The sequence below is a fragment of the Dermochelys coriacea genome, chromosome 26 (assembly GCF_009764565.3).
Source record: "Dermochelys coriacea isolate rDerCor1 chromosome 26, rDerCor1.pri.v4, whole genome shotgun sequence".
Taxonomy (NCBI): Eukaryota; Metazoa; Chordata; order Testudines; family Dermochelyidae; genus Dermochelys; species Dermochelys coriacea.
The window spans coordinates 8257133-8275761 of record NC_050093.1 but is presented as its reverse complement, the minus strand read 5'-3'; the positions used below and the strand labels follow the sequence as shown (position 1 = coordinate 8275761).

Here is an 18629-nt window from a genome sequence, read left to right as displayed (position 1 = left end):
ATATATTTTCATTGGGGCAGTGTAGCACTGGACTGGGAGTCAAAAGACTTGTATTCTATTTCTGGATCTTCCACTAACCTTAGTCATGCCACGGCCCACTCTGTGCCTCAGTTTTTCCATCTGTAAAATGGGGATAATGATACTGACCTCCTTAGTAAAGTGCTTTGAGGTCTATGAATGAAAAGCACTACATAAGAGCTGGATATTATTGTTAATAATAACAACTTAATATAGGTGCTAAACTAAATATTAGGTATGGAGCATCTATAATCCTTGCATGAGGGTTCTATCCCATCTACCTGGGTGGCGGAGTGGGCTGGAAACTTTTCCTGAATTATTCTTTTGTCTCATGTAATTTCAATGTCCTCACATTTTGCTTTGTCACAAAGTGCTATCTAAAGGGTTGGGGGGGGGGGTTCCACATCAAATATGTACAAAATTTCCAACGTGAGACTTTTTGATTGTTGCCGTTTGGAATTGGGCCTGATGGTTGACATTTTTTGGCAACACCAATATTTCTGAGCTCATCACAAAATGCAAGAATTTCTGTACTCCAAATAATTTCACTTGTGTTGCACATCTGTCTATTGCACTCGTCACCCCCCACCACCATGGTATCTGAGCACCTCACAAGAGCCTGTGTGGTAGGGAAGTGCTCTTATCCCTATTTCACAGAGGGGGAATTAAGGCACTGAACAAGGAAGGGCCAGACATTCAAAGGAATTTAGGCACCTAACTCCCATTGATTTTAATTGGAATTAGTTGCTTAAATACCTCTAACGTGCTGGCCCTAAGTGACTTGACTAAGGTCACACAAGAAATCTTTGGCAAGGTAGGGATTTGAACCCACGTTTCCTGTGTCCCAGACTAGTATCTTAGCTACATGGCATGGATCAGCATTAAAAGCCATCATAGTTACTGCTAGTTTAACTGACAGCATGGGACAAATATAAATGCAGCAGTAAAGAAAACATGGTGGCTTGAGATTAGAAGTTAATGTGAACCTTTATTCTCATTTCACGTCCCTTGGCGCCACATCCTTGGAGTTTCCCGAGGAGTGAAACTCGACTGAAACTGCTGTGTTTTGTTTGTGTGAGCGTCACCTAAGTTCACTTGAACAGGGCTCAAGCTCAATCAATATATTGCCTCTAATTCTGAGTAAGATAAGCCACAGTACATTTTACCTGCTTTGAGGTTTCATTACGAGAACATTTCATCCAGTTCTGGCGATCACTCTATTCCCATAGGAAAAGACTGTTTCCCTTGTTTGAAATTTACGATGGTTGTCAGGAGAACTTGCATGTTGTATAATAAGAATCCAAACCCAACATAGAAAACCATGACTGCCAAAGCTTGCAGGAAGTCATAAAATGACTAGCAGCGGTGACATCGGTGTGCTTGGTTTATATTTTATTCCTATTCTACAAAATACCATAGGAGCCTCTTCTTTTTCTGAAATAGACTATATCATATCAGGAGAGCCTTCTGCCTTATAAGCACTATCAATTTAATGCCAGATTCTATTACCCTTTTTCATGGTGAGTAGTATCTTAAGTATCTGTTATGGCTGTTTAGATTGAAATCTCTTCAGGGCAGGGATTGTCGCTCAGTATGGTGATGTTTGTACAATGATCCTATCTAAGTTGTGACCTCTCAGTGTTATGGTCATATCATTAATAATGGTTCCTAACTGAGTTATATACTGAGATTCATGATTAAATTCAATTCTGGTGGAATTATGCAAAGAGCTCAGGTAGAAGGATTGGTGGCTGATATAATTATTAATAATTGCCATTATTATTTAATGAGGCAGTGCCCAGGACTGTGCTCAGAATTTGACCGAGAAAATAAAGACATGATGTGAGCCTGGCTGTGCAGAGTTGACAATCGAGTGTCAGATGTGACTCAATGGAGTGGAATAAAGGAAACACAAGGATTGAGTAATAGGACTGGATGGCTAGTCATTTATGTGCATGCACCTCTTAGTTGCATCATTTTTCTTTGCAGTAGGATAACCCTAGTATCAAGTGGTCATCTAGGAGCTAACTGGGTTAATCCGACTGTTATGTGCTGGAGCCAAAGTAAAACTATTTCCCCATGTTATTTCTCCCCCCCCCCATCCCCCCCCACTGTTCCTCAGATATTCTTGTTAACTGCTGGAAATAGCCTACCTTGCTTGTCACCATGAAAGGTTTTCCTCCTTTCCCCCCACTGCTGCTGGTGATGGCTTACCTTAAGTGATCACTCTCCTTACAGTGTGTATGATAAACCCATTGTTTCATGTTCTCTGTGTGTGTATATAAATCTCCCCTCTGTTTTTTCCACCAAATGCATCCGATGAAGTGAGCTGTAGCTCACGAAAGCTTATGCTCTAATAAATTTGTTAGTCTCTAAGGTGCCACGGGTACTCCTTTTCTTTTTGCGAATACAGACTAACACGGCTGCTACTCTGAAACCCATCCCTTACAGAATGTTTAGTTAGTAGCTGACTCTGGGGTAGAGTGTGAAAGCAACCAGAGAATGACATGGGACTTTCTCCTCTGCTCCTTGTTTGCAACCAGGCTGTTGCATGAAATGTTGCCCCTTTTCATGCAACAGCCCCCTCTCTCCTGTATATCCTGCCCTCTGCTCTGACCAACAACTTACCTGGTGGAGCCAGGGGTCCCCCCACTCCATGCCCCTCTCCGCCCCTTCTGGCTTGCCAGTTACTCCCTGCTCTGCAAGTAGCCTGTGCTCTCCCCCAGCCTAGCAGAAGTCACAATCTAAGCAGGGCTGTGCAGAGAAGAAAGGAGGGGACCTTCCTCCACCCTTGATCCCCTGCACAGCGGAATAAAATCTAAGACTATCCAGCCCTAAATGGTGTCCATGTCGGAAAATATTAAACGTGGGCCCCAGAGACAGCATTCGGATCGAGACTCCCTCTATTAACATCTCAGCATGTTCCTTAATGACAGAGAAGCACTGCAACAAAGCAGGGTGGCAGCAGGTCAGTGAGATGGAGCACATTTGTATGCAACAAGATCTGGAAAGTACATGTGCATGGGTATGGAGCAATTGAATATAAAGAAAATAAAACCAAGAAGAAATGGAATATCTCTTTGGAGTGTTTCTTCAACACAAGGGGAATCTACCATAAACATGGATTGTAAAGTCCTTGTTAGTTTTGGGATGAAATCCTGGCCACATTGAACACAACGGCAAAAATCCCCCAAGTCATATTCCAGCCAGTTTGACCTAAAAATGAAAGAAGAGATTTTTTAAAAATGTTTGCCTTTTACATGGTAGTGACTTAAGCTTTGCACGTACGGCTTTCCTGGCTGATTTACCTGTCAAATGAGAAGATTTCCCTCCCAGTAAAAATGTTCTTGTCTTCTACAGAGATGATTTCAAGTCACCACTTTTATGCCCCTAGAGTACATGAGCCAGGAGGAATGTCATTTTCCACTCAAAAAGACGTCAGAGTGCTTTTTATGCATTATGCATCAAGAGGTGGGAATGGGTGATCCACAAAAGTTTGGATTCAGTTCAAAAGTTTAAGGGACATATATTATTCATTTGCACTGGGGTGTGAATCCCAGTATTGCCAACCCCAAATGTTCAAAAATCATGTTAGCTGCCCCTACTCCCCGAGTGGCTTGGAAATAATGAGAGATTTTTTAAAAAAAATAAATGTTGGGCTCTTTTTATTTGCCTTCTGGGTTTGAGCCTTTAGGGTTCATGTTTTCAAGCTTTTTCTCCTGAAACCATGAGGACTACTTTTTTAATAAAAGCTGGGATTCTCCTTTAGTCACATGACTCCAAGAGCTGGAGCCTTTAGAGAAAACAAATATCATGATAGAATCACAAGCGTTGCAATACTGGTATCCCAAGTAATTTCACTGCAACCAGTTTTTTTGTTTGTTTCTTTTCTTGGAATTTCATCAATAATGGAGTTGATGTATCAGTTGCTCCAGATTTACAATGGTGTAACTTAGAGCAGAATTTGGCTCCAAGTGTTTAGCTGAACATTCTGAGTCTGCAGATCCAGGCTGCAAATCTTGCAGTTACTGGCTTGCATATGTGATATTTGGTGTTTGTTTCTTATGCCAGAAATATTTATGTTATGTATATAACTGGCACTTATCATAACTAGACACATAGAACATAACATGAAATACCCCTTTAAAAAATCCAAACAGAGCACCCAGATCCAGGGACACCTGTAGATTGTAACAAATATTTACCAATTCCAACACCCAGCCCAGCCTCCTCCACTCACTCAATCAATCAATCCAATCCATCAAATGCCTTCCCCTGCACTGTGTAGCAAAAGTGATGGGGAAATAGGTGAGTTCTACTGCATGCTCTAGCGATCCTTGAATTCAAAGTCTGGTGCATGAGAGCTTCTTTTCTCTTGCTATTTTGGCATTTCCGACACGCAAAGAATTGGAAGGGGAATAAGAATGAACAACTTATCCAAAACATTCCAGAATCCTGGAAGAGGGTTCATAGACACTGAGGTTTATCCATTCTGCATGCCCACCGGTATTAAGAAATAAACCGCCCTTCTGTATTAGGTACATTAATTTAATGCTACAAAAATCTGCCGCATTTCCTACTTTTCAAAGCTTATTTAATCCTATATTTGTTCCCTAGAAAGATTCTTTCCATAGAAGAGGGCTGGGTGAGACTTGCTTCAGGGCAGTAAAAGTACAGAGCACAGCCATGATCACTCTGAAGAAGTAAGATATGTATATTTCTATTTGATCTGAGAATAAGGAACAGTGTAGGTAGAGTGGTCACATGGAATAAAAATCCAGTGCAAACTCTAAGCTTGGGAGCAAGGGCAAAAATGGTTTAACCATGTTTTGTGACCTCCATCTCACAAACTGCCTGACTTTAGGTATAGAAAGCCATAGATAATACAGGGCCAATCTGCCTGAGGGAATGTCTGCTGCTCAGCCTTCTGTCTTCATGCTTTTTAATTTGTTTTAATTTGTGTTTCCACTGGAGCCCTCAGACACCTTCAGATGCAACCCCCAATCAAACAACACTTAATAATAAACCTCATTTGTTTCTATCTTCTCCGAATGTGTTTATGAACTACTGCACTTTACTGGATGGAATGTGGCCATTTGTGTGTTTGTGATTGTCTCCCACTCGTCACTGCATCTTGCAAAGAATATAAGCCCTAATATTTCTACACAAGCATGAATATTTCACAGGGTTACTGCTTGCTTCTTCGATCATCCCTGTGGCTCTTATTCCACCACTGGACTTTGAACACATATACGGAAGAAACAAAGTGGGGAACATAACCTTGAAAATGATGTTGTCTAACATCCATGATTCATAGTCCTCTACGTGTTTTCAGAATATTCATCAATATACCATTCCTACAAAAGTCCTAAGGACACACAGACTTAAGGGTTACTAACCTCATGCTGCTTCCTATAATATGGAAAACCAGAAACCTGTGCAGTTTGGGGAGTCCATATGCCATGTGCTTTCCATTAACACATGCATACTTGACATCGGTACTGATTTTTGAATACACTGTAATCAAGCAACTCCATAACTTCTAAGTAATTGATTTACAGAGAAATCAGAGAGTGCCTTTGCGCCTGTCTTGGCATTTAATCAGCAGCAGGATGTGGAAAACATATAGCTGTTGGCTCCAGAAAACAAAGTTGGCAAACATAAAAATAAAAGCTTATATTGGGAAAAACAAAATCCTCACACATTGAGGACAGGGGGGAAGAAGGAGGGGTAAATGATGGGAAATGTTTAATCTGGAAAGCAAATTAAAGAACTGACAACACTAATAACAAATTTTATTTCTGAATAAGAGGAGACTGAATCATGCTAATGACTCTCTTAATAAAACGCATCTGTTAGAATGCACAACATAAATCAAGGATAATTTAACCAATCTACAATGCATAGGAATAAAAAGTTGAGTTAATTTTTCTTTCCTGGTTGTCAGCACTAATCTGGTGGGAATTTAGGTATACCGGCATGATATGCACATGGAAAAGCTTAGAGCCTGATTCTCTAGTGCCTTGTACTTTGTGCAGTCATTTACACACTTGAAAAGTGAGCGTAAAACACAGCTGGTGTGAATGGAGAATTCTGTTTTGGTAACATTTTTTCACTCCCTTTGCACAGAAGTAACTAACTCCTCAAGAAGGAAGGAAATGAACAGTGGTGTTTACCAGGATTTAACCTTTTACTTCTGCAAAAGAAATACGAGCTAAGACATAAGAGTCCATGAGGGTTAGATTGAATTGAATTCGTTATGAGATGTAAAGCCTTTCCTGGCTTGATCGCTGGTTGTGATCCAATCTATGTCAGCAGTCACTTGAAAAATGGTAGATACTGACAGCTTCTTTTGCCGGCCTACGTCAAACAAATTAGCGTTCTCAGCCCAGGCTGCTAGTGGGTGAAATGTTCAAACCAAAATTGTGAGTAATTGGCAGATCCAACAGGGTGGCCAAGGACCGAATGAATCTGGACTCTGAACTCCTCCAGGGAAGATGATCCATCCAGAACAGGGTTGCGACACAGTGCCAAGAAGCTTGCTCTGCTGTTGCTCAAATTGTATCTTGTTCTATGCACAGAGTTCAACAGAACCCAGAGTATTTTAAAAAAAGAACAGGAGGACTTGTGGCACCGTAGAGACTAACAAATTTATTAGAGCATAAGCTTTCGTGGGCTACAGCCCACTTCATCGGATGCATAGAATGGAACATATAGTAAGAAGTATATATATACACATTAAGAGAAGGTGGAATTTGCCATACAAACTGTAGGAGGCTAATTAATTAAGATGAGCTATTATCAGCAGGAGAAAAAAAACTTTTGTAGTGATAATCAAGATGGCCCATTTAGACAGTTGACAGTTTATTAAGGTATGAGGATACTTAATATGTGGAAATAGATTCAATATGTGTAATGACCCAGCCACTCCCAGTGTCTATTCAAACCCAAGTCAATGGTATCTAGTTTGCATATTAATTCAAGCTCAGCAGTTTCTCTTGGAGTCTGTTTTTGAAGCTTTTCTGTTGCAAAATTGCCCACCCTTAAGTCTTTTACTGAGTGGCCAGAGAGGATGAAGCGTTCTCCTCGAGGTTTTTGAATGTTATGATTCGTGATATCAGATTTGTGTCCATTTATTCTTTTGCATAGAGACTGTCCGGTTTGGCCAATGTACATGGCAGAGGGGCATTGCTGGCACGTGATGGCATATATCCCATTGTAGTAGCAGTTATCCTTTCTTAACTCTCCGCTCGCTTCTTCTCCCATCCTTTAGCTGTGCTAGGAAACATTGCAAGTGCACTGTTGAGCACTCACATATGCTAAGCAATACCAGACGCAGTATGGGGAACTAAGTAATTAACCAGATGGTGAGGAAGAAAGTGGTTGAACAATTCAAAGCGAATCATTTATTTAACACACTTTTTTTCCCCTGTCTGTGAATTATCCTTAAGCAGACTTTGATTTTTCTGACTTTTTTTTGACTAATTCATTTATTATCCAAAATTGTTTCATGGATTCAGTTTTTACAGGCCGAAAGGGCCATTAGATCATTTAGTCTGACCTCCTGTAAAATGCAGGCCAGAGAATTTCACACAGCTACCACTGACCACCAACTAGATTGTAGGCAGGATCAGGCCAGGTTGGGTTTACAGGATGAACAATCCATTGACAGGAATGAATGGTGACACTGTATTGCTCCCTGTATCTGCAAAGATGCCCTGGGATGAAGAGAAGAAGATAACCCAGTATTCAGCCCATTCATTTGTGTTTGGCTAAAGCATATCTTCCAGAAAGGTAGTCTGTTTTGATCTGAAGACATCAAGTGATGGTTTGTTCAATGATTAATCATCTTCATTGTTTAAAAAGGGTATTACAGTAAAAGCTGTGTTATCCGGCACTTTACCTACCGGAAAGCTCTATTAACTGGCATTTCTGATATCTCCCAGCACAAATCTTTGGTCTCATAACCGGGACGAGTATATAGCCCAGGAGGTTATGCAATTACACATTCTGCCCTCTATGTTTATGCAAAAGAGGCAGAAGACAAGTAAGCAAGCAAGCTGGTATCAGGGATTTATTCAAAAAAGCAGCTTCCAGGGTGTGTCGTAGGGTCATTACAGATTCAGCCCATTCTTCTACACCTTTTACATCTACAATGATAATTGATGTTGATAATGATGATCCTGAGGCACTGCAAGATCCTGAAGTGCCTCCTGAATCATCAAAGAAAGATTCAATTACGTTCAATATAGTTTTAGTGTTACGTGTATTTTTAGTGATCTGGGTGATATGAAGTGTCATAAGATAACCTACTGTATAGAAAACTTTACCTGTATACACCTAAGTGCTTCAAGAAACCAACCACTCTTCAGTGAAGTACTACTACTGGATTGGTGAGTACCTGTAAACTATTTTATACTTTATCCATTTTATTGAATTCTAATTCTTTGAAAAGTGGTATTCCATTGTTAAATGTAACTCTTAGTTAACCAGAATTTTTGATTAACCGGCACCTCCCATACCTCCAGCGTGCTGGATAACAAAGCTTTTACTGCATTTCTAACTTGAATTTGTCTTACTTTAACTTCCAGCCATTGTTTCTTGTTATGCTTTCAAATCTGAATTAAATACCTTCAGACACGTCTTAACACCACCAGTTAACGATAACTTCCATTCAGCACTGAATGCATCCACTTCTGGTCTTAAACACATCACATGTTTAAATGCATACAGTGACTCTACACAATATTAAAGGTCTGGAAGAAAAATACCATATCCAGTGGGTTCTCAAAGTGGAGGTCATGAACTCCACTGCTATCACCCTGCCCAACCCATTCAGCTAGATGGGAAGGGAGTGTAGGGATGTGGAGAAGTCTCATAGTACGGAAGATGTTGATAACTACTGCCATAACCAGTTGAAACTGCTAGGAGAGTATAATAGGCAGAATGTAATTGCCCTGTACTGGTGTTTGTGCAGTATGTCAGGGCTAACACATTTATTGTTGCAAAATGTACCATGGCTCTACAATGACCAGAAATAATGAAGCCCTTGAAATGAAGCCCTATATGAAGGTTTCATAACTCAGTTGAACAACTCCAAACTTTTAGAGCTGAGCAGGAACTGCAATTTCTTGTTTTGTGGGACATTCCTCCATTTCCAAATATATTTTTGTTCCAAATCAGGGGAAAGTGGTGAATTTTGGAAACTTAACATTTTTGGTCAGTTAAAACATCTTGTTTTGATTAAAATCAAAACATTTCATTTCAATATAGACTTTTTATTTAATTTTTAATGTTTTACCATATGCAATTAAATTTCAAAATGAAAAGTCATTTCTAAATTAACATTCTTACTAAAAATGTCTAAATGGAGCTCTTCTATGTTATTAAAATGATTAGCTTTTTAATGAACATTTTATCAAAATGACACTTGCCACAGAAAGTTTTGATTTGAACAAAACAATATTTTCTGGCAGACTAGAATGTTTCTCTGGGTTTTTTTTTAAAGGATGCGTACGTACACTGTATATCATATTCTTTTGTAAATTATTATGCTTTTCAACCAAATTCCTATATATTAGCCCTCATGTTTTTTACAGAGTAGCATTATGGAAGAGCCAGTGCTATTATAGTCTTTGAGCACTCTGTGTGTTCATTTCTCATATTTATGGTGCTATTTTTGGACAGAGGATTGGGCCTTTATATTTATTGGTAATGAATTTATATAAGTCATCAAATAAGTGCCATAGTCAGTGGGGTTCCTGTCTAGATTTTTCCAAGCAATGTGATTTTGATTCACTCTTTCAAGGGCAGACAGTACAGCACAATCGTGGCAGGAGTTTACATTAGTCATGTCAAGCCTTCACTTGGTGCAGAATAAAAATTATACTGTTTTTGCACTTCATTACCCTTCGCTGCTTTGAGCACACTAAAGTGGCAAAGGATGTCATACATCAGAGTTGGCATATTTCTCCTTGTTTCACAGAGCAGGCGGGTGTAATACAGTGACAGACTCGTGAAATAGTAAAATCACACTGTAGAATGTAAGATTTGTAAATGTTGTATGGGGGATGGTTTTGTGATGAAGGCATAGGATGGGGAACCTGTAGCTCTTGGTTCAATTCCAGATTTTGTGAGTAACCGGGGAAATTCTCCTAAACTCTGTGTACTTTAGTTTCCCTAGCAATACAGTGGAAATAATATTTGTGTCATAGGGGTCTTATGAGGGCTCATTCATTAATGTCTGCAAAGTGCTTTGAAACTCATGGATGAAAGATAAATAAAAAGTCTTTCTGTCCGTAGAAGATACATCAAAACATTGCATTCTCCTATCACTCACGTCAATTGACATCCCTAGGGACCTTAGGGCTTCTGTCTGTATTAGCTGGGGTGTAATAATAGTAACTTGATATGGACATGAGCATCAGCCCAGATCTCGGTAACAGGACAATCTAAAATGCTGGCTCAAAATATATCCCTAGCTTTGGCGTGAGTAAAGTTCTGGCTTCAAGTTCTGCAGCATGAGACTAACATTTTATAGCCGCAAAGCACTAAACAAACACTAATTACACCAATAGTCTTGTATTATGTCCATTATACAGATGAGACACAGAGTTTAAAAGGTCTTGCCAAGTGGTTTAGAATGCAAGTATCCTCAGTGCAGTTTACCATTGCTCTGCCCTTGTGCAAGCCATTTACACTGGTGTAAAGAGCGTGAAAAATGCTACTAGTTTGATTGGGACAAATTTTACATTCCCTTTGCCCTGATGTAAATGATGTCTGTGCAACACCACTGAAGTAGACATACCAGATCTTCAGTTGGTGTCAATCTGCAAAGCTTCATTGATGCCTGGCCCAGTCGATGTATGTGAAAGCACAATTTTGTCTAAAATGTGCAAGTTGCATCTACCATAGGAATGAAAGAGTTAAGAAAGGAAGATGGTGGATTCTACAGATGGCAACCCATGTTTACTATTAAAACTACTCTGTGTCCTTTTCATGTACAATGTGCTGTTCCAAGATAGGAAATTGCTACATTGATCAAACAAAAAGGTTATATTAATAAATTAGCATACAAATCGCCCCACCCACCCAGAAAAACAGGAACCTGGCTTTGACGCTGGCTATTTTCTATTTTTAACAGTCTTTGGCAGAGTGTTAGCATCCCATTTAAAATGAGCCAAAAGTCACAGCAAATGAATTTTTTTCACCCACTACTACATTTGGCTTAATAGAGAACTTCCTGGACTTGGATTTCATTTACCTTTTGCATTGAAACAAAAGGGGAAAGGAATGGACAAACTGATGTCAGATTAATTCAATGGAATTGGGGCATCGTGGTCTCCTTAGGTACCTTTGAAATTCCCAACTAAAAAGAATCTTTCAGCGAGATAATGAACAGCTGTAGGGCTTTTTGTTATTACATGGAAATAGCATTTGTATATTAAGAAATGTCTGGCATAGTCACAAAGAAAAATCATGAAATACTGATCTGATTTCTTTTGTACAATAGTTTGGATGAGTCACTTGGTAAAGAATTAAAATATTATCAGTATTACATTGACTAGGAAAGGTATTTTCAATCAAAAAAAGTCACATTCACACAGGCAAATGACTGTAATGTGCAATGCACTAGTAGCAGTTGTGACCCACAGCCAGATGTCTACCTGTTTGAAAATAAAGGTCGAGGGGTGAGGGGGTGATCTGAACTTCCCCAAAGTTCAGTTAGAATTTGAGATCTTTTGTCTTCATTCAGGCCCCTGTCTCTAACAGTATCGTTGTATGTATGATTTTGGAGAAAAATGATGAATGTTTGTTTTCTGGCGAACTTCATGTGTTGTGCAAATAACTATTACAATATCCCTATCAATCTAGGCATGTTTATGATTTCACAGGGTGGTGGGGGGAGATATGTCAATGGTAAAAGAGCTATTGATCAAAATCTTGGCTATAAAGACCCAAACAAGCAAATTGTGTTTTCTGGGAAATTGGGATGATGTTTATATCCAAGATATGTCGTCCAAAGTAATCACAGATTTTGGAACGATCAGGTCACATTATTGGAGGCAAGTACTTTGAAAGTATAATAATGAATGATCTTTCCCTCAAAAACCTGTTAAGGATTTCATGCAATGGTGGATCTGCAGCAGAAAGTGGTCCTAGAGGCTTTATTATTTACTGTGGGCCCAGAACAGGCAATATTTTGACAGCATGGAATCCAGTTTTCTGTTTCATTCACAACCAGACAGCACTGTTTTCATTTCCAAGAAACTTGAGCGTCTGAGCGAGGGAACTGTGGGATCTTATTACAGGCAAATTGCTAGTGTTATTCTGGAACCACTAACAGCAGCATTGCAAACAATTCTCCACAAGCATCAATGTTCCATCTTCGGTATCCTAACGGTGTTTCTATATTTTGGTCATTATGGCCCTGATTCAGCAAGTCACATAGGCACATGCCTCTCTTCATTGTACAAGCATCATTTGAATAACGTCGGTAAGCTTTCTTACGATAGCTAAAGTTTATGGGTGAACTGTACCGTCATGTAGCAGGCCAGTCTGAGGCTGATGCACCGCTTACATCCTCGGAATGAAAGAATGCCACACGTACTAGCAACACTTTTAGTCACTTTGCTTAAGTGGGATATGCCAGATGCTAATGCATTGTGCTGAGCCTCTGCCCAAGACTGAATTTTACTCTACAAGCGCCAAGCAGAATTATTAGTAAGGGTGGCTACAAACAATACTAGAACGTGTGACATCCCTGGCAAGAATACACAAATATTTATAAAAAAACAACAACGAGCAGTCTGGTGGCACCTTAAAGACTAACAAATTTATTTGGGCGTAAGCTTTTGTGGGTAAAAAACCCACTTGGCATTTTACCCATGAAAGCTTATAGCAAAATAAATGTGCTAGTCTTTAAGGTGCCACCAGACTGCTCGTTGTTTTTGTGGATACAGACTAACATGGCCACCCCACTGATACCTGACAAATATTTATGCATTAATTAATTAGTTAATTCATTAGTGACTTGGGTAATGGAATGGACAGTCTTTGCAGAATACACCAAGCTGGGAAAGGTTGCGAGCATTTTGGAGGACAGGATTAGTATTCAAAACAACCTGGACAAATTAAAGAATTGGTCTGAAATCAACAAAATGCAATTCAGTAATGACAAGTGCAAAGAACTTCACTTAGGAAGGAAAAACCAAGGCACAGCTAAAAAATGGGGAATTGGCTAGGTGGTGGTGGACTCACAAATTGAATGTGAGTCAACAATGTGTTGCAATTATAAAATCGGCTAATATTCTGAGGTGCATTAATGGGAATGTTATCCTGAGCTACTTGGCACTGGTGAGGCGTCAGCTGGAGAATCGTGTCCAATCCTGGGCACCACACTTTAGGAAAGATTTGGACAGATTTGAGAGAGTCCAGAGGAGAGCTAAAAAATGATAAAAGGTTTAAAAAACCTGATCTATGGGGAAGAGTTTAAAAAAACTGAGCAACTTTAGTATTTAAATAAGGCTGAGGAGAGCTCTGATAGTCTTCAAATACATTAAGGGCTCTTATAAAGAGGATGGTGATCAATTGTTCTCCATATCCACTAGAAGGTAGGACAAGAAGCAGTGGGCTTATGCTGCTGCAAAGGAGATTTAGGGTAGATATTAGGAAAATCTTTCTAATTATCAGGGTAGTTAAGCACCGGAGCAGGCTTCCAAAGGACATTGTAGAATCCCCATTATTGGAAGTTTTTAAGAAGAAGCTAGACAAACACCTGTCAGGGATGGTCTAGGTTTACATTATTCTGCCTCAGCGCAGGGGACTGGACTTGATTTCTCGAGCTGGCATTTCTATGATTCTATGTCAAGCTGGTTGAAAAAACAGTTTAAAAAAAATCACTGATTTGATAAATCCTTTTTACTGTTTTTTTTAAATTTCAACAAAAAAAATTGAAAATCAAAAAATTTATCCAGCGCTACCCCTGACCAAAAAGCTTTTTTTTTTTTTTTTTTAAAGTGGTGACTTTTTTGAAGGCGTAGAAGTGGCATCAGTCAAAATCTGAATTTTGAGCCATTTTAAAAATTTTGAACAGCTCCAGTAGGAACATACTCAGGCTAATCTTTCTGCTCATGGGATAAAATCTTTAAAATTGGAAAAGTTAAAGTAAGAATTTTATGTTAAGCATGTTTGGAATAAAGAAAAGGAGTACTTGTGGCACCTTAGAGACTAACAAATTTATTTGAGCATAAGTTTTCGTGAGCTACAGCTCACTTCATCGGATGCATTTGTTGGAAAAAACAGTGGGGAGATTTATATACAGAGATACACAGAAAACATGAAACAATGGGTGTTACCATACACACTGTAAGGAGAGTGATCACTTAAGATGAACTATTACTAGCAGGAGAGCGGGGCGGGGGGGGAAGAAAACCTTTTTTAGTGATAATCAAGGTGGGCCATTTCCAGCAGTTGACAAGAATGTCTGAGGAACAGTGGGGGCGGGGGGCAGGGGGGGGAAATAAACACGGGGAAAGAGAAAAGGAGTACTTGTGGCACCTTAGAGACTAACAAATTTATTTGAGAGTAAGCTTTCGTGAGCTACAGCTCACTTCATCGGATGCATCCAGTATTTAGTATGTGTCTTGCACACATATCCATACATTTCCCCACATTGCAGGCAAGCTGGAGCCCACTGTTATTAAGCAGAGGGAGACTGGTCATATGATCCCTTTAAAAAATGATACCTGTACTGCCTTTTCACTTACAATCAGTGTTCCCTGTAGTCGACTACAGTTGAACAAAGTATCAGCCCGTTTTGGCTTTGAGCCACCTTTCCCTTCCCTTTTTAATTAGCTCCATGAGAAACATCCTTACAATTCTAGCAACTGCAGTTAACCACTGCTAAGCACTCCCACTGCAGGATAGTAAAGATGTTTTGAAACTCCTACGGTTTATACAGCTATTGCTCAAGGGCCTGATCCATGCTCATTGCAATCCATGAGAGCCTTTCCATTGACTTTTATGAATTTTGGCTTCGGCGCATGATGCAGGAAGATCTGTAGGCTGGGATTTTTGAAGGATCCTAAGTGAGAGAGGCATCCAGGTCCTTTAGGATCCTTTAAAAATTCCTGTCTGAATGTGGTCATTGGGCTGTCCATTAGCTGGGATCCCAGATCCCTGGCCATTTCAAATCCCGTTAAGTTGTCTCCTTGCTTATCTGAGCAGTCTGGTGCATTAGCTCCTGGGAGGAAGTTAATTCCCTTTGTCACCTCCTTTCACCAAACTATGGACTCTGTAGAACTTAAAATATGAAATTACTGCTGCATTTGTAGCTGAACAGATAGAGTCCCCTGGAACAGTTATTACATACTGCCTATGTAATTGTAGAGCACCATACATTCTGAAATGTTCTCTTCCCCAGGAGGAATGAGTCTGTTTTCGGAGCATCCAAAACTCATGAACTTGACTTGTTTTCATTGTTATCTCTCTTACACTTTGACTATCTGCAATTTCTCACCAGTTTTGTCTTAACACTCCCTGTATTTTCCATTCCAGGCGTTTTCTTTCCTGCACTCAAGCCCTCAGACACGGTTTTTAAAATAACGTTTTGGCTTGGGTATTTGAACAGCTGCATCAACCCGATCATCTATCCGTGCTCGAGTCAAGAGTTTAAAAAAGCCTTCCAAAATGTCCTGCGAGCCCAATGTCTCACAAGGAAGCAAGCAGCCAACAAGCATTCCCTGAGCTTCAATCTGAACCAGGCAGCTAGGCCCAGTATGGACGGTGCCAAGGATGTTGTCCGTATCCCTGTAGGGTCGGGGGAAACCTTCTATAGGATTTCCAAGTCCCATGGGGTCTGCGAGTGGAAGATTTTCTCCACCATGCAAAGCATGTCTACAAAAAGTGCAATCTCTAAAGACAAGTCCAGCTGCACCAGAGCCAAAGTGAAGAGCAAAGGTTTCCTGAGGACATGCTGCTGTGCTGGCCCATCAAGGAGCGTCGCTCGGGAGAACCGTAATGTGCCGACCATTAAAATACACACTATCTCCCTCGGTGAAAACGGGGAGAATGTCTAAGGGTTTGAGATCTCTCATGGGATTGGAGAGGAGGGGGGAATCTTTACATGCAACTTTTCAGCTCTGGCAACCCTGCTCTGCTGGAATAGTTCCACTAGCAGGAAGTTGTTCTTTTTAATGGGAAGTAGGGACGGATACTGAAGTAGGGAGAGTGACCTGAATCAAAGGGGCAGCACGCCTTAACACAGTGTGGGTCAAAGCTTTTTAAAACTGAAGTCATTGAGAGTTGTGGACTTGATTCCAAGCCCATTGAAGTCAATGGGAATCTTTCCATTTTTTTTTAATGGGCATTGAAGCCCCAAAGCACCTTTAAGCACCGGGCCCCTTGAAATGACTGTAACATCATTTCCCTCACCGTTTAAAGGCCTTGATTTTCACTGTCTCTTCTTTTTAAAGCTCCAGCGAGTCTTATTTTGAAATGCAATGGGGTGGAGGGAAAGGGACAAGAACATCTAATGCATCTTGCAAGAGAGAATTATAAATATACCGTGATGGTTTCAGCATGGGTACATTCGAAGAGCTCAAACTTTATAGCCATTTCATGATAACCTTTTTTTTATGGCTGGACCGGTTGATCCAACAGCAAGAGAAGTTAAGGGAAATGGGGAAAGAAAGCATTCATTGGAATGTTATGTATCTCTGAATGGTCTCAGTTAAGGGAGTTCTGACGTGAAGACTTTTCAACGTCAGATCACCTCTGCTGCTCAGTTAAGGTCCAGTCCTGAGAGGCTGTGAGCACCCTGGATTCCTGCTGATGCAAATAGAGAGTTGACAACACACTGGGTCAGGTCCACAGTTGGTGCAGATCAGTGTAGTTCCATTGACTTCAGTGCCCATGGAACTACATTAATCTACACCAGCTGTGGATCTGGCCCTCTGTAACTTGCAGAAGTCCCCTGACCCCAAAGCTGTCTGAAGTTCAGTGGGTTCAGCTTTCGGGGCTTGGTGAGGATATTCCCTTCCGCTTTGTGTTTTGGAATCTAGTAAATTCCATCTCAAGGACACACTTGATGAAAGGGTGTGAATTTCACCTCATTTCAGAAACTTGCCACAATATTCTTTTCTTTTCTTTTTTAAACACACTGGTCATCCCAGACTCATTCAAAATGTTTCCGAGCCTTACTGCTTTTATAACAAAACTCGAAACCAGGCAAGATGTGTATATTCTGGGGTTTCCAGGAGACCTTTGTACTCGGTCATATTTTCCAGTCTCTAGAAGGTCCGGGGGGGCCATTTAAAAGTTCAACACTTCCTGCTCCAGCTACTTGCCAGAGCCACAAAATCTTCCTATGAAGTAGTGCACAAGAGTTGCAGATGTGAGGCTGCCCTGCTGTGTATTTGTACTGCATTCTCTTCTTGATGCCTTCTCTGCAATGTAGTGAGCCTCTCACATGGTTTTGGGCACGAGGCCCTTCATTCCTATTCAGATCAATGGGAGTTACATGCACAAATGAGTTAAGGATGCACCCCAAGGAGAATGGGCCCTCCCTTGTAGATGTGGGTGAAAAAAGCATTTGGGAGCCTGTTATATTGCCCCTTAGCTATTCAAACAAATAAGCAATTCAGGATCTGAAAGAAAAGGTGGGAGGAATTATTTGCACAATATCAGATATAAGCAGCACATAACATAATTACCCACTGAGCCTGCCAAGTAATAACGCAGCTTCCTTGGCATGAAGCATAGACGTCTTTCCCAGAATGGAAGGGCCCCGTACTGTGAGGTACTGAATGCCTATTGATCTGAAGGGAATTATAGGTGTCGAGCACATCGAGAGGACATTTGAAATTTTGCAGGGCAAGGCTTTGAAAAGGCCTCTGAATAATATTCATGAGGAATCATTATTCATTCATCTCTCATTCAATAATAACTCCAACATTTGTCAGTATTTGATCCCCACTGCATGTCTTTCATTTGTGCATCCCTGAGATATTTGTTAGCTTCTGAGAACCCATGCTTCACCGTCAGGTCCTTACGAATTGTCTTGGAGACTTTGCAAAACTAGAATTTACAAGGTCGCTTCACATAGTCCTGGCAGCGTAAAGCGGCCTTGAGGTGAATGTAAATGTTATTTGCACCCACGCTGAGGCTCCTTTACATAGCCAGAGTGGTATAAACAGTCCTAGCGTAAATGAGAATCGAGCCCAAAGTAAACAAGTAATAAAAAGAGCTAAATAGGAATAGCATTTTCTGTTCAATAAACTCCCAATCAAATCACCACCACACCTTGGAGACAGGTTCACAAAGCTATTTAGGCACCGAAAGATGCAGATTAGCACCTAGTGGGAATTACAAAAATGCCTAATTTCAGAGTAGCAGCTGTGTTAGTCTGTATTCGCAAAAAGAAAGCGAGTACTTGTGGCACCTTAGAGACTAACAAATTTATTAGAGCATAAGCTTTCGTGAGCTACAGCTCACTTCATCGGATGCATTTGGTGGAAAATACAGAGGGGAGTTTGATATACACACACAGAGAACATGAAACAATGGGTTTATCATACACACTGTAAGGAGAGGTTTCAGAGTAGCAGCCG

The 18629-nt window shown here is 40.4% G+C and overlaps 1 protein-coding gene across 1 annotated transcript in view; it reads left to right on the top strand.

The window, feature by feature from the left end:
* The window catches only part of ADRA1A (adrenoceptor alpha 1A), a 28803-nt gene extending 10420 nt beyond the window's left edge, over positions 1-18383 (top strand). Inside the window, exon 3 of the mRNA XM_038384813.2 lies at positions 15577-18383. Within this exon, the coding sequence (XP_038240741.1) occupies positions 15577-16097 (521 nt within the window). The 3' untranslated portion in view covers positions 16098-18383. The remainder of the gene's footprint in view (positions 1-15576) is intronic.
* The last annotated feature ends 246 nt before the right edge of the window (positions 18384-18629 follow it).